This window comes from Panthera uncia, assembly GCF_023721935.1.
Source record: "Panthera uncia isolate 11264 chromosome B3 unlocalized genomic scaffold, Puncia_PCG_1.0 HiC_scaffold_1, whole genome shotgun sequence".
In the NCBI taxonomy this organism is placed as follows: Eukaryota; Metazoa; Chordata; class Mammalia; order Carnivora; family Felidae; genus Panthera; species Panthera uncia.
Window position 1 is genome coordinate 115,172,671 of NW_026057582.1, and position 15,090 is coordinate 115,187,760.

Consider the following 15,090-nt stretch of genomic DNA (forward strand, 5'->3'; position numbering starts at 1 on the left):
TATGGTAAAGGAAGACACTAAACAGGGACTTGTAACCTCTCTTCCTGAGAGAAAATTATGTCCATGAAACAAGACGTGTGACCCACTTGGAATAGCATGGAGAGGACTGAGGATTTGTACAGAAGTGGCTATAGCAGCTGCAAACCTTACATCTTCTCAGATTCAAACCCAATGGAGAAAAAGTGAGGGCTTTTTTCCAAGCATTTCAGCAAAAGAATCTCCCTCCACTGTGATGTGTGCCATCCCTGAGCCATACTGAACAGCCAGAAGAATAAACTGTGCCTTTTATTACCTTAGGTCCTTGAGTCAGAGTGAATGGGGGAGGAGCCCCACCTAAAGCACGCTGGTTATAAGAGAGAGGGATAGTTCCTCAGAGAGAAATTTGGGTGCAGTTTCTTTAAAAAAAAAAAAAAAGTGAACGAATGCTTGGCAGCCACATTTAGTAAAACTGCAGGCTCTTGGTCACTGCAGGCTCTTGGTCTTCGTATAGACCTGATTCAGGAGTGAGGTAGATTTAGCAAACACTTGCTGGCTTTACTATTAATTTTAGGAGCTCATTTGCCATTGCTGTTGCTTCTTGTTCACCCACGGCACTGCTTGCGAGTTATTAAGCTGACTTCATGGTGATTTGTATAAAGCTAATCCAGCACTTGCTTGTTCTTGGGAGTCTGGCGCCTACAACCTGTCCTGCCAATATTCCTTGATGATGAACCGTGCTTTCAAAAGCAGGTGAACTGTCTCCTCCCCACCACAGTATACCAACACATTACAGAGCCCTTTTTTTTGAGGCCTCATTTTCCTGGTAGCTGTCTCCCCTGAGAAGATTCCCTTTGTGTATCCAGAAAAGAAACTATGGGATTTCTGACTTCTGAGTCCCAGTAGCTCTAATGGACTCTGTCCAGTTTGCCCAGATGTAGACTCTAAGCAAAGTTAGCCTTCCTAGGCTGCAGAGGACAGGGAGGGTGGGTGGCAAGCTCAGCACTGGCTGCACATTGCTCATTTGCTGCTGCTGCTGCAACAGTGAGCAGGTCTCCCAGGGGGAGAAAAGGGCAAGCCACTGTGCTCTCGGGCAGGAGAAGGCTGCATTTATTCCTTGAGGTTTCTTGTTACCTTATTATACAACTCAGATGGTTTGCTTTTAACGGTCTGCTTGTCTTGTTCCATCTGACCTATAAAAATGCTAACATCCTTTAAGTAGATTTCTTTTAAAGAGTTGAATGTTTCTTTGTCAGGTCAAACAGCGTATTTGACAATAATCGCCAGGATCCCACAGGACTGACCGCTGCTCTTCAAGCCACAGACCTGGCTGGAGTTCTGCACATGCTCTACTGTGTCCTCTTCCACGGCACCATCTCGGACCCTAGCACAGCCAGTCCCAAGGAGAGTTACACTCAGAACACAGTCCAAGTGGCCATTCAGAGCTTACAGTTCTTCAACAGTTTTGCAGCTCTTGATCTGCCTGCTTTCCAGGTACCAAGCATTGGTTAGTGATGGTGTTAACCAACCAAGAGTTAATATTTTAGTGTAGATAATGTGAGGTTCCTCTCCTGGATTGGGACATTAGGAGTAAACTACAGTAAAGGAAATCACAAAATACATCATTTATTAAGCTACTGTCATCTGGGAACTATTTTAGATACTCTACATATGCTTTCTCATTTATTCTCATGATAGCCCTGCAAAATATTACACCCATTTTGCAGATGGAAAAGCTAACAGTTATTTGCCCAAGGTTACACGTGGCTATGCCAGGACTGGCACCTATGATTTTCTGATTTACCCAAATCTGTGTCACTCTGCTACTAATAAATCTTCTGTGTTGATTTCTTCATAGACAGGCATTATTATCCCATCAACTTTTAAATGTTAAGGAAAGTCTTACATAAACAGAACCAAAGTTAGATAAATTGTTTTGATTGATATGACTTTCTGTGGATGATTTAACTGATTTGTGTCCGGTGTAAAGTGTATGTATAGTTATACGTGCACACCCCCATAAATTAAGTTTTTATAGCAAAAGAAAGAAAAATTGCTTTATGCTGTAATACCAGACTGTCAGCTTAGAAATAGATTTTTTTTCATGTGGGAAATTTAATTTTCAAAAACACTGAACCTTTGGAACAGAGCAAGCCCCAAGGAGTAGACTTTCTCTTTCAGTTTATTAACTGTCAAGTGATTTCATTAAAAAAGGAACAAACTTGGCAGATGATGAACCCATAATTTAGATGAATTGCTTTGCTCAGAGGGAGAAAGGGAAAAAGGTTATAGAGATATAAATGTATGAAAATGGTGGTCTTTGGCCATTCCCAACTAGACGAAACACTTGTTTTGCAGCTGATGACAAATGTGGAATTCTTGTCTTCCTGTCATTTTGTGCACAACAGGAAATTAGTGAGTAAGTTGTATCATTGGGCTCAATAGCTTTCAACTTGGTAGAGTTAGTTTATCCATCACAAGAACAGAATCCTGTTTAGGGTTAAAGCATTTCAGTTTCCAAAGCAATTGAACATTATAGCCTTAGATGGTAACTACATAATGTGTAAAGTTCTGAGAGTTTACAGGCACACCTAATAAGGAGATATCTGCTCCAGAAAATGCCAGTGATTCTTGCCTCTGGGTTGAACATCTGTGTTTTGTGAAGACCCAGGCCCATTGTGTTCTGTGTGGAAACAGCTTGGAAATCCGGAGACACTAGTTTTTGTCCTCAGAACATGGAGGCCAGCAGTCTACCCATCAACTAGTCCAACTAGAGTGATTTCCGTTGTTACTAGGGATTATGAAAAGAAAATATCTAAAAACTGTCTCTTAGCATCTAGTTTTATAGGTCTTCTGACCAGTATTTATACTGCTGCAGGGTGCTCCACATCATAAACAAAATCATCTGTATTAAGTCAGCCGTTCCATGAGTCACTCCTGAATGTCGGATCCCAGATCCATGTGCTCCCCACACCATCCCTGTGAGCTCACCGCCTGGTCAGTCTCACTCAAAAGGAATACCACTGAACTCCAACCAGCCCTGCTCCCCGAATGGCCTTTAGGCACAGTTGCCAATAATGTTAGAAAAATCAAAAGCTTATTTCTGGAGCAAATGTCAAACTAACATAAAGACCAAGATTCTTCCTTTCCAGCTCTTTGCCATATCCAGCCTGAAATGTACCCCCTACTTGAAAAAGCAGCAGGAAAGATACCAGAGTGACTCAAGAGTGTTCAAGCCATTCTGTTTTTTATTTTATTTTTGTAATATTTATTTATTTTGAGAGAGAGAGAGTGCAAGCAAGCAGGGGTGGGACAGAGAAGGAAAGGCCCCTGCGCTCTCAGCAGAGAGCCCCATGCGAAGATCAAACTCAGGAACCTGTGAGATCAGGACCTGAGCAGAAATCAAGAATCGGACACTTAACTGACTGAGCCACCCAGGCACCCCTGTTCAAGCCATTCTTAGAATCAAATGCCCTGCCTACCAAGTAGAATGTCCTGTTCTGGCTGGTTCCTGATAATTCTCCAGTACATTTCTTTCCTCTCTGTCCTTCATGCAGCTCCATATTACTCTTAAGTCTCTCTTCCTGTTTTTTTTCCTCCTGTTTTCTTTTATCTTAGTCAATTTGGCCATCATTGTTTCTCATTCTCTCCCAGACACTGTTCCCAGGTGTTCTTTTCTCTTTAACAGGTGCCTGGACCAGGAAAGCTCACAGGGGCCTCCCCCTGGCTGCCATCCTTTCAGTACTCAAGGTCCAGCACATGTGTTTTTCTTACACCTCATCAGTATGTGCAGGGACCCACATGCCCAGAATTTCTAGCATCAGAGCCTTTAATACATCTACCCATGATTACCTTATTGTTCCAGTCACTTTTATGCATTTAAAACCAAACAAAAAAAACTTAGTTACAACAACCACTTTATTATGATCACAGATTCTCTGTGGCAGGGCTTATCACAGTAGGGGTGGCTTGTCGCTACTCTCTGATATAGGGCTTCAGGTAAGAGGCTCAAATAATGAGGTGGTGGTGGGAGGGCAGGTTGACACAGATAGCTGGAAGCTAAATTTATCTGGAGGCCCCTTCACTCTCCTGTTCAAATCATGGGATGACTTAAAGACTAGGTTCACCAAGGACTGTTGGCCAGCAACACTACATGTGGCTTTTCTGTGTGACTTGGGCTTCTTAAAATGACACGGTGTCTGGGTTCTGAGTGAGTATCCTGAGAGGAAGCTTCCAGAAAACAAATGTTCCAAAAGAAACAGAAGCTGAATGGCTTTTTAGGACCTTGCCTTACAAGTCATATAGCTATATATCAACCATGCTCTTGGTTAAATCAGTCATAAACCTTCTGGGTTCAAGGGGAGAAGGCTTAGGCCCCACCTCTCAATGGGGGGACTGTCAAAGATTTATAGACATTTTTTAAACCACTGCACTCTTTTTAGCAAGCTAAAGTAAATCGTCCACACAGATATCATTGATGTAGATGGGTATCTGATCAAGCATGTAATACTCAAGTAAATATAATACAGATATACAATACTTGCATTGTAATGCAATTGAGAGAGTTTGGGAGAAAAGTACTATTTTTCTGATAAATGTGGTCAGAGAAACTCATGTTCTAGTTCATCAAAACAACTTACATGTCAAAAATGAGATTTTTAGGACATATGTTAATAAAAGACAGGAAAAGAGATTTTAGGTACAGCATGGATCTGACCTCAAGAAAAAATCTGGGAGACAGTTTATGAATTGCCTGTGTGGGTCAAAGGAACTGAAGAATAAAATTGAAATGAGATAAATGGTCTGACCTGCTAAACAGGATAATGTAAGACATGTTGACCATTTGAGTCCCAATGCATCACAAGAATGCAGAGCTCTAATAGGCATCCTCATCAAACCTTTCTGCATCTGGAGTCAGACTGATGTGACTTAAGCCATTATACCACCAAGTTTTATGACCTTAGAGAAGTCATTTGAACCGTTATGGGCTTAGTTTCTCATCTGTAAAATAGAGATTAAAAACACCTACCTCACAAGTGTGAGGATTAAATGAGATTACATAAAGGCACTGTTCTAGTTAGCAAATAGTAGGCCCTCAAGAAATGTGGTCTGGGGGCACCTGGGTGGCTCAGTCAGTTAAGTGTCTGACTCTTGGTGTTGGCTCAGGTCATGATCTCACGGTTCGTGGATTTGAGTCCTGTGTCGGGTGCTGACAGTGCAGAGCCTGCTTGGGATTCTCTGTCTCCCTCTCCCTCTCCTCTGCTCATTCTCTCTCTCTACACCCCCCCCCACTCTCTCTCTCTCTCTCAAAATAAATAAATAAACATTAAATTTTTTTTACATTTTTTATAAATGTGGACTGACTCAGCTTCTGAAGATAAATAATTTACCCAAACCATTTTGCAGATGTTGATTCAGAAAGTTAACTTTTGAGTGAAGCTTCCCCAGTGCCCCTCCACACTTGTGTGAAGCCATGAACCTGTGTGCTCGTTTTATGTGGAACCCATCATGTGCTAGTAACAAAAGGTTATCCACTAGACTATTTTCTTAGCTTGTTCCATTTCATTGTATACTAATAAGGCTGTCAAAATATTTTTCCCCCTTCAGCAAAGAGTCTGATTTCACTGTGAATTCATATTGGCACAGATGGCCTTGAGATCCCGGATATTGTATATTGCATACACTTTGACAGATTTTACAATTGAAGGTGGTCTCAAGAAACAAATCAATGTACTGACTTGGCAATTAATTCTGACTAAAAAGGAAATATAGTTTCCTTGAAAAATTGGTTTAATTTTTATATTCAAACTTACATGCCCCTTGACCTGCTCTTATCAGTGAAGGTTAAACAGAGGGCACTGGGTCACAGCATGCTGGACACAACTAATTAAATAAGGGCTGAGCTGAGAAGGTGTCACTACTTGATTTAAAGGAACAGAGCTCTCCTGAACCTCTTTGGGGCTTGAAAAACATTTTGTCTCAGGGCAGTGAAACTGAGACAGAAGGCACTCTTAAAATTTAGCAGTAATTTTATTTCCACAATACTCATTAACAGGACTGGGTTTCACCACTGTTAGGCAAAGTGAATTCATTGAAACTTCTAAGCTGCTATGTATCCGACCTGGTTCAAGGCCGCCAAGACCTCAAATGAAGAGATGAGTTTAAAACGCTGCCTTTCCCCACAGGCCAGCAGTGGTGCTTCATTCCAGTGTCGGCTGCGAGTGTATTCTGTAGGCTTCGCCTCTCCCCTTTGCCCTCCTGTCGCTCTGTCTGTTTGACATGTTTATTAAATAGAAGCTTCAGGCTGCACAGACAGACTCAGGCTCTCCTCCTGCATCGCCCACCAACAACAGCCCTTTGCCTGTCTGGGGAAAGGATCCCAGAAGCCTCATAGTTGAGGGGGCTTCATGGTTTGTTTTTTTGGGGGGGTCAGGGTGTTGTGTTTTTTTACATTCTTTTGGGAACATTGGGTTTATAGGGCTGTTTATTTGAATAATAACCAGTTGTTATTTATATTGCTTTCCTGTTTGAACATAAGTAAATAATTAGAATTATATTTTTATCCCTGTGTTCAAGAAAATATTTTCTCCTTCAGAAAAAGAAAAGTATTAGAAGTTAGCTAAATGGTAACAGGAGATTCACAGGAGAATTTTAGCATTTTTATATTTTTCCACATTTTCTACAATGAGACTATTTGTACCATGGGAAAAAATAACTTCTTACAAATGGAATAAACAACTATGCTTTAGGTGGATAGTATGTCTTGATCCACAAAGTAAGAGTATTTCTCCATGTCTCTTTTCAGGTTAAATGTTACATTGATTATGGTCACTTATTAGAGCAAGAATCTCTAAACTGAACTGTCAATCATAGTGCTCTAGAAATTTCCTATGTTTTTCCGGCACCATGGCAGAAAGTGCACAGGGTCCAGTCTTGCTTTGTGATTTGCAGCCCTGCCTGTCCCTGGGATGGGGAGTTCTAACTGCTCCTTGTCTTTGTCAGTCTATTGTAGGGGCAGAGGGCTTGTCCCTTGCATTCCGGCATATCGCCAGCTCTCTACTGGGCCACTGCAGCCAAGTCTCCTGTGAAAGCCTCCTCCATGAGGTCATCGTCTGTGTGGGCTACTTCACTGTCAACCACCCAGATAACCAGGTAAGAGGCCCTGGACAGTTCCTCAGGCAGCTCCCCCAACACTGAGAGTGTGAGGTATTGGATTGAGAAAAGGCAGGCTAGCCTGCTGGAACCCATCTGTCCTGCGTGAGGCCCTTTAACCAGACTCCAAGGACACCTCTCTGCCTTATTCTACCCAAAGAGATTTGATCAGCACTAGATGAGCACTAAGGCTTCCTCTTAGAGTTATAAAAATAAAATTTTTTCAATAAAATATTCAGTACACAGAAGCATCTACTCCCTTACCACAGAGGTTCTGATGTTCTATCCATATATTTGTTTCGTTGTGATGAGGTAGAGTGCATCTTTCAGTTCGGGTCACTTTGCACGTAGCATTAGAGTCGGGTGCTTTATGAAGCCACTCTTGGCACTTGGCTTCTAGTTGCTTAGGGGGTGCTAGGTGGTGTTGGAGGGGGGCCTGAGAAAGCAGGACTTGGGCTTCTCCCCCTTGAGTCACTCAGAGTAGTTTCACTTTTAACTGTTTGGATTATGTGGTTTCCAAGCAAGATTTCATTTGTAAATAGGGTTCTGCTACTCTAAGAACTTGGGAAAACTGTTACCGATTTCGTAAAATAATGATGATGAGCACCTTATTTCTCTTCATTTTTAAAACCAGAGTAATGGCATAACTAACACATCAAATAGTAGTTCCTGATAGCCTCATTTATCTAAAACCTTCTGCAACCTCAACTGTATGGATTATAGCTGAGAAAAAGGCCTCTGGACAACCATTAACCCTCACTTCAAGCTTAATAAGTTTTATTTTAGGCACATCTCTAACAACCGTTTATTAGCCTGCAGCAAACTAGACCAGGGCAGGAGAAGGACAGGAGTTGGTTATAGTGACAAAGCCAAGTTCAAGGTGAGAGCGGGGAAAGAAAAAATAAAAATAAGGCAGGGCCGAGAACTCAGAAACCACAGCCATCTGGATGAAAGGAACACTAAACCCTGTATTTATTTCCGAGAAGATCTGGATGCCCCCAGTGCTAACCTTGAAGGAGCATGGAGGCAAAATGTATGTTCTTTGCATTCCCTTTGAAGAAGGTTGAGGAGCATGCAGTCCATTCTGGAAAGAATTCCATAGTTAAAATATAGAAAATGTGGACCAGAACAAGTGTCATTTATAGAAAAGTTCCTCTTTTCCAGACACTGGTGCCAGGAGAACAGATCTTTTTCACCTCCCCCTCCCACCATGGGAACATTCTGGAAGTGCTTTCCCCTTGCTAACACCCCCCAGGTAGCGATGCATTGTTCTTTCCAGGCCCAGCAGGTTCATAAGTCTCTTACAAGCTGCTCTCACCATCTGAGATAGCCACTGTTACCATTTTGGCAAGTTCCCTTACAGTCCTTATTCTGAATACTTTTTCCAGTTTTATTGAGATATAACTGACATACAGCTTTGTATCAGTTTTAGTGTACAAAGTGATAATTTGGTATGTGCATATTATACAAGATTAATACCACAGTAAGTTTAGTTAACATCCATCACTTCACATAGTTGCAAACTTTTTTCTCATATGGTGAGAACTTTTAAGATGCACCATCTTAGCAACTTTTAAATGTATGTGTGATACAGTACTAGTCAACATGCTGTACACTACATCCCCAGAACATATTTATCTTAGAACTACAAGTTTGTACCCTATGACCACCTTCATCTGTTTCACATCCCCACCCTTCCATGAATATTTTACGTAGCTGAGATCATACTGTACATACATACTGTTATATCCTACTTTATACACTTAACATTACAGGTCTTCCTTTACTTACACTGGGGTTATGCCCCAATAAACCCATCAGAAGTTGAAAATATCTTAAGTGGAAAGTGCACTTAATACACCTAGCCTACTCTCAGGATGCTCGGAATACTTACATTAACCTACAGTTGGGTAAAATCGTCTAACACAAAGCCTGTCTTCTAGTACAGTGTTGAATATCTCATTTAGTTCATTGAATACTGCAGTGAAAGTGAAAAACCCAATGGTTTCTGGGTAGGGAATGGTTGTTAAGTAGACCAGTTGTTTACCCTCATGATCGCGTGGCTGACGGGGCCAGCTGGGAGCTGCCGCCACCCAGCATCACCAGAGAGTATCTTATCAGTAGCCTGGGAAAAGATAAAAATGCAAAGTACTGTTTCTACTGAATGTGTATCACTTTCATAAAATTCAAAAATCATAAGTCGAACCATCAGTCAGGCACTGTCTGTGTATCAAAACCATTCTTTGTGAATATCTATATTGAAGTATAGTTGACATACCTGTTGTGAATATCGTTTTGGCTGCAGGGCTCTATCCTGTGTAGACAGCCCGTGGTTTACCAAACTAATTTCCTGGTTTTTTTTATTTTTTAATGTTTATTTATTTGGGGGAGGGGCAGAGAGGGGAGAGAGAATCCCAGGCAGGCTCCATGCTGTCAGCACAGAGCCTGATGTAAGGCTCAAACTCATGAAACTGTGAGATCATGACCTGAGCTGAGATGAAGAGTTGGACAGTTAACCGACTGAGCCACCCAGGCACCTCCAATTTCCTGTTTTATACTTAAGTTGTTTATTATGTATCATGACACTATCTACTGGACTTGTAAAGAGGTCATCTGTGGATGTGAGAGTATTTTGCTGTGTTACAGTTCTACGGCAAGAGATAAGCTCCTTCACCATATCCGCATTTGGAGATGGTTTGAAACTTTTTGCTTAAGCCAACTCTGTTGTAATGAATTTGCTGAACTCAGAATTGTGTGGGATTTCAGAGAGTTTTTCTGCCAATGCCAGATCACAGACTGATCCTTTCCTACATATAAAGCACACCTCCTAAGTATCTGTGGGCTCACCAGAGTGAATGGGAAATAGGGTCAGGGGAACTGGCATTTGGAGATGCCATGACAGAGCAGTGACTGGACACGTTGGGGCAAGCGGAAATAGACTAAAAGGGCAGAGAGAGCACCAGGCAGCACAAGCAGGAGACAGGTGCGCTATGGCTTGTCATCTGGGGAAGAAGACACAGCAGCATTTGGAGATCATTGTTGAGAAGTGAGCTCACTAAGAGAAAGAAATTAGAAAAGGGAAAAAAGCCAGATCTTCTATTTTGACACCTAGCCTCCCAGAAAGATTGAATATTAAACTGGACATCCACTTCTGATTTGACGCAAGATCAGAGAAGTCAGTTCAGCCCCAAGGCAATTAATGAAAAGCAACAATCTATGAGAAGAAAGAATGTGATAAAAAGTAGAGGAGAAATCAGAAATCAATAGACTTATAGTAAGTGTCAAATACTGAGACACTGCATCTTATGGAGATGTGCTTTCTAAGCATAACCCCTGATGTTTGTAAAATCGTTGATACCGTTTTTCCCATCTGGTGTCTTTTGGACCTCATTAGCACTTCAGTGAGGATGTAAGTACATCAGGATGTAGTTCTGCCTCACATACAGGTAAGGGATTGGGATTTGAAGAGGTTATAAGTCCCCTGAAATGGTACAAAGAAATACAAAGATACAAAGAAAACTTTAGGTCCTGGGATGGTATAAATGAGCGTGTTTTATGAACACAAAATTGAACACAGTCTAGCAAAAGAAGGCCTGGGTTCTAACCCCCACTCTGCCACAAGCTCTGTGATCTTAAATCATTTTCCCTCTTGAGGCTTGAGCATGTTTGACTATACAAAGAGGTATACTGGTTCTGGAAATGACGGTGGTGATAGTGCACAATATTGTGAATGTACTTAATGCCACTGAATTGCAGGCTTAAAAATGGTTAAAATGGTAGGTTTTCTGTTATATATATTTTACCACAATAAAAAATGCTTTTTAAAAAAGGAAGTGGATTGTTCTAGATGACCTCCCTTGTGAATTCCAGGAGTCTGTGATATTTTAAAGGCTAAGATTAGAACCACAGACAGACGAGCATTCTGATCTCATGAGGACTCCAAGCCATTTTGTGGTTTTTCAGATGCTCCTTGCCCTACTCTGGATCCTGTCAGCACCAGATGGCTTCATTAGCTGCCTGTCCACTCCATGGCAGTGAACCCTTAAAAGCTGCATATACCCTGGCTCCCCATATTAATAGAGGAGCTCCACTGACAAAACCAGTAAGCAGAGACTTACAGGTGAGATGTCAGGTGCCTTGCTCTGTGAAGCCATCTCTAGCCACAGTTGTTTCACCCACATCAAAGGGTTGTGCTCACCAGCTCGTGGCTGGGCTCCATGCCATCCAGCTGCATGGCAGGGGCTAGGGAGGGGAGAAATAACCCCAAGCTTACTAAGAGGATAACTGCTCATATCCCAGTAGAATTAGGGAGTTTTCTGTAACTAAACAGCTGATTGTTTATTTCATTCTAAAAACTTGTTTTACTAAATTCCCTTTCTAATCTCCCCAGTAATTTGCCAAGTGAGCGTTTGCTGAGGGGATGTGGTAAATTCAGCTTTAAGGTCTCATCCTTTAAGGTCATAGATTCATGGAATCTTCACCTGGAAAGGCTCTGAAATATCTAGCCCAGCTGCCTCATATTACAGGTGGAAAAATTGAGGCTCAGGGAGGAAAGGAATTGCCAAACCAAGAACTGGCACACCCAACTCACAACTTGCAGTCAAGTTCCTGCCCTTTCCACCTCTCTGTTCTTATGAAAGTGAATGTATTTAACCTGATGCCACATTCTCTAAATCAGAGGAATTTCAGAGGAAACATTATGATGCTCAATTCATTTAATGCTTCCGTATCATTAGTCAGTCATGTTAATTTGCAGGGCCTGTTTGTGCACAGTGGATCCTTTATTTTCTCCTGGGGAAACAGCTTGTGTCTTTAAAAGACAGGAGATTTTGAACTCCTGCTGCAGCCTAAGCCTGTTTTATTAGGTAACTGCTTTGCATAAAGGATTGGCATTTTTTATTTGCCACCATTTAGTCTATTAACTGCAAAGACAGCCCCCCTGATACCAAAGATGACTTCAGGGAAGAAACCTGGATAATAAAAATAATACCCTATTCTTGATGGACCCAATCATGTTTTCTATCGGGTTGCAGTTTCTAATTAAAATTTTTTTTTTTTAATCAAAAACTTCCTTGTATTTTATGGCAATTTCATGACTCTTTCTAAATCCCTTCCCATCTAATTATTATAATGAACATAATTAGTATGTGCTGTCAGCCCTTCACTTTATTTACATTTTATATTGGATAATTAAATGTGGTCTGATAATTAAATTAACTCGAATGACAGATTATTTGACTGCCTGCATATTACCGTATTGGGAATAAGCACCTTTGCATATTCATTTTAGTTAGTGACTTTTTCATTTGGAAAGACCCCATAGATCCTAGCTATCAGAACCAGAGTCTCTTGTGGCAGTTGAAAGGAAGGATCCCTGTGGCCCACCCTCCCCCATCCAGCTTCTCAGTAGAGAAGTCCTTGCAAATCATTTAATCATCTGCCCTGCACTGGACCAAAAGCTCTTGAATGCTTCTGGGGAATCAGAATGGACGAGTAAGGCTGGACAGGGAACCTTTTGAAACTAGATTCACCCTGAGCTGGGTGACATGCATTTCCCAGGTCTTTTGTAATTTGATGACTTAGTAAGAAAACTTAAACGTTCGTTGACTAAACATATCTGAAATGTATCTATTGTACTCACCTCAGGCGTTTCCCTGCAAACAAAAACAGGGCACTTTCCTAGCTGTATACCATCTGCAGCTGAGGAAAGCAGACTGATGTCTTAAGAGTGGCAGTTTTCCAAAGCCCCAGTTCAGCCTTTAGAACTTTGAGAAGGGACCTAATTCCTACTCAAACATTCTTAACTTCACTTTGTTTTTCTCAAAGGCAGATGGTCCTAGGTCACACCCATTTGGTAAACTCCCCCGGCCCGGCCCGTGCGAGTCCATGAATGGGGTCTGCTGTGGTGGGCTCGGGGCAGAGTCTCCAGCGTTTGAGGACTTTCTATTCTCCCAGTGTTGGCAGCTCGTTCTTCAGCTGTCACACAAACATTCACCTTTCTGCATTATCTTTCTTTATGTGACAGATACAGTTCCTTTCATAAAATGAAAATGTATCACGTCTAAGGAAAGCTTAACAATTTCAACAATATAACCATTTGGCAGTTACTCTCTTTATATTACAATACCAAAAAAAATGTGGGATTTTTCCCCAAAAAGAGAACAACACTTTCCTAATTAAACTTACCTTCTGCCTAAACATTTAACACTTCTAGTGAGTGACCCAGCTAGTATTACGATGGAGAAATTTGCCAGTTAGCACTTTGGGCTGATTGTATTAAGTCACCAATTTCACAGAATCCGCATAAAAGACACCTTTTACTTCGGTCATCTCTTTGGATGAATTTTCCCATGCAAGAGTAGTTGGAACTACCACATGCTCATAGCACATAAACCACCTGAGAGGTTGTAGGGAACTCCTAGCCCCATTACTAGATCAACTGGAGTCGAAGGCAGTCCCACCAAGGAGCCCGCACTTTCACCACTCAGCATGAACACTGGCCACGGATACTTGTACTGAACTGAGAAAGAAACATTCTTCCCCCTGTGATTGGAATGGCTTCCTGATCTGTGACTCTTGCAGTTCCCACAGATCCTCCCGTCTGTGGTCAATGCAGCAGTAGTGAGGGTGGCACCCGAATGGATTCACATCTTGAATCAGTCTGCAGCTAAAGTTTTGAATTAGCTCTCCACTGGTTCTACAAGTCAGATGTCCTAGAGGATAAGAGCATAGGCTCTGAAGTCAGCTGGCTTAGAAATCCCTATCCTGCTCTATGCCAGCACTATGACTTCGGGCAAGTTACTGAACGCCGAGCCTGACTCGTAGTGAATGCTCATGAAAGGTAGCTGTTGCTACCCCTGCTTGCCCTGTCATCATCACCTTCATGACGCTGAATAATACACCTGATTCAGCAGTAGGCTAAACTCCTAATTCTTACGTAGTGATCTGAAACAAACAGGATTGTACAGATAAACTATCCTTCCTTTGCCAGTTTCCTCAGGTTCTCATTTTTGAGGAACTCAGATCCAGAACATTGCAGTAAAATAACTGTTGTGAAATCTAACAGTAAAACTTTGAAGTTGGAAGCTAGCCATAGCTTTATCCCAGTTGGACTATGAAAAGTTGGGATCCCACGAAGGCCCTTCAGCAGTGACTATGAGACCAGGGGCATGAGTAGGGTCATTCTGAGGGCTAGTTTAATTTAACTGCAAGGTGGCATGAAGTTAATCATTCCTCTCAGTTCCATCCCAAGACTAGGCAGAGCCATGGAAGACACACAAGAGGAAGCTAAGAAAACCGTCAACACTCTCTTCCCAAGGTACCCAAACCCAGACCCTCTGAACAGGATGAATACTGTCAGGGCAGCTGTGTGCACAAACCTCAGTCATCCTTGCTCCCTTGAACGTCTTCTATTGGGACGTCAAACATGCATAAGAAAATGATGCCAAAGGGATATTTTGTCCAGAGTTTAACTCCTGACCAGTGATTATTCTAATTTTTCTGGGCCTGCCTTGGTCTTCAGTCACAGAGGAACTTTTTTCATAAATCACTGAGGTAGATTATAAAGAATTAATGTGCAGTGGAGCGCCTAGGTGGCTCAGTCGGTTGGGCATCCAACTCTTGATTTCAGCTCAGGTCATGATCTCACAGTTCATGAGTGTGAGCCCCGCGTCAGGCTCTGCCCCAACAGTACAGATTCTAATCTCCCTCGGGATTTCCTCCCTCCCTCTCTCTCTGCCCCTTCCCAGCTCATACACACAACACTCTTTCTCAGAATAAATAAACTTAAAAAAAAAAAAAAAAGATTAATGTGTAATCACAAAGAAAACACCACTCCTGAGATAGGAAATTTTATTAAGACCCTCATTAGTCGCAAAAAGCCCACCACGATGGAACAAATGCTGGTGCAGCAGTCAGGATTGCTAGATCCTTCTACAGCTGCAGAGCTGACTGACCCTGGGC

The 15,090-nt window shown here is 41.9% G+C and overlaps 1 protein-coding gene across 3 annotated transcripts in view; it reads left to right on the forward strand.

The window, feature by feature from the left end:
• SCAPER (S-phase cyclin A associated protein in the ER) overlaps positions 1 to 15,090 on the forward strand; it is a 522,663-nt gene that overhangs the window by 485,705 nt on the left and 21,868 nt on the right. For all 3 annotated transcript variants that reach the window (XM_049611895.1, XM_049611896.1, XM_049611897.1), the window contains 2 exons: positions 1,233 to 1,470; positions 6,979 to 7,128. In XM_049611895.1, coding sequence (XP_049467852.1) covers positions 1,233 to 1,470; positions 6,979 to 7,128 — 388 coding nt within the window. The remainder of the gene's footprint in view (positions 1 to 1,232; positions 1,471 to 6,978; positions 7,129 to 15,090) is intronic.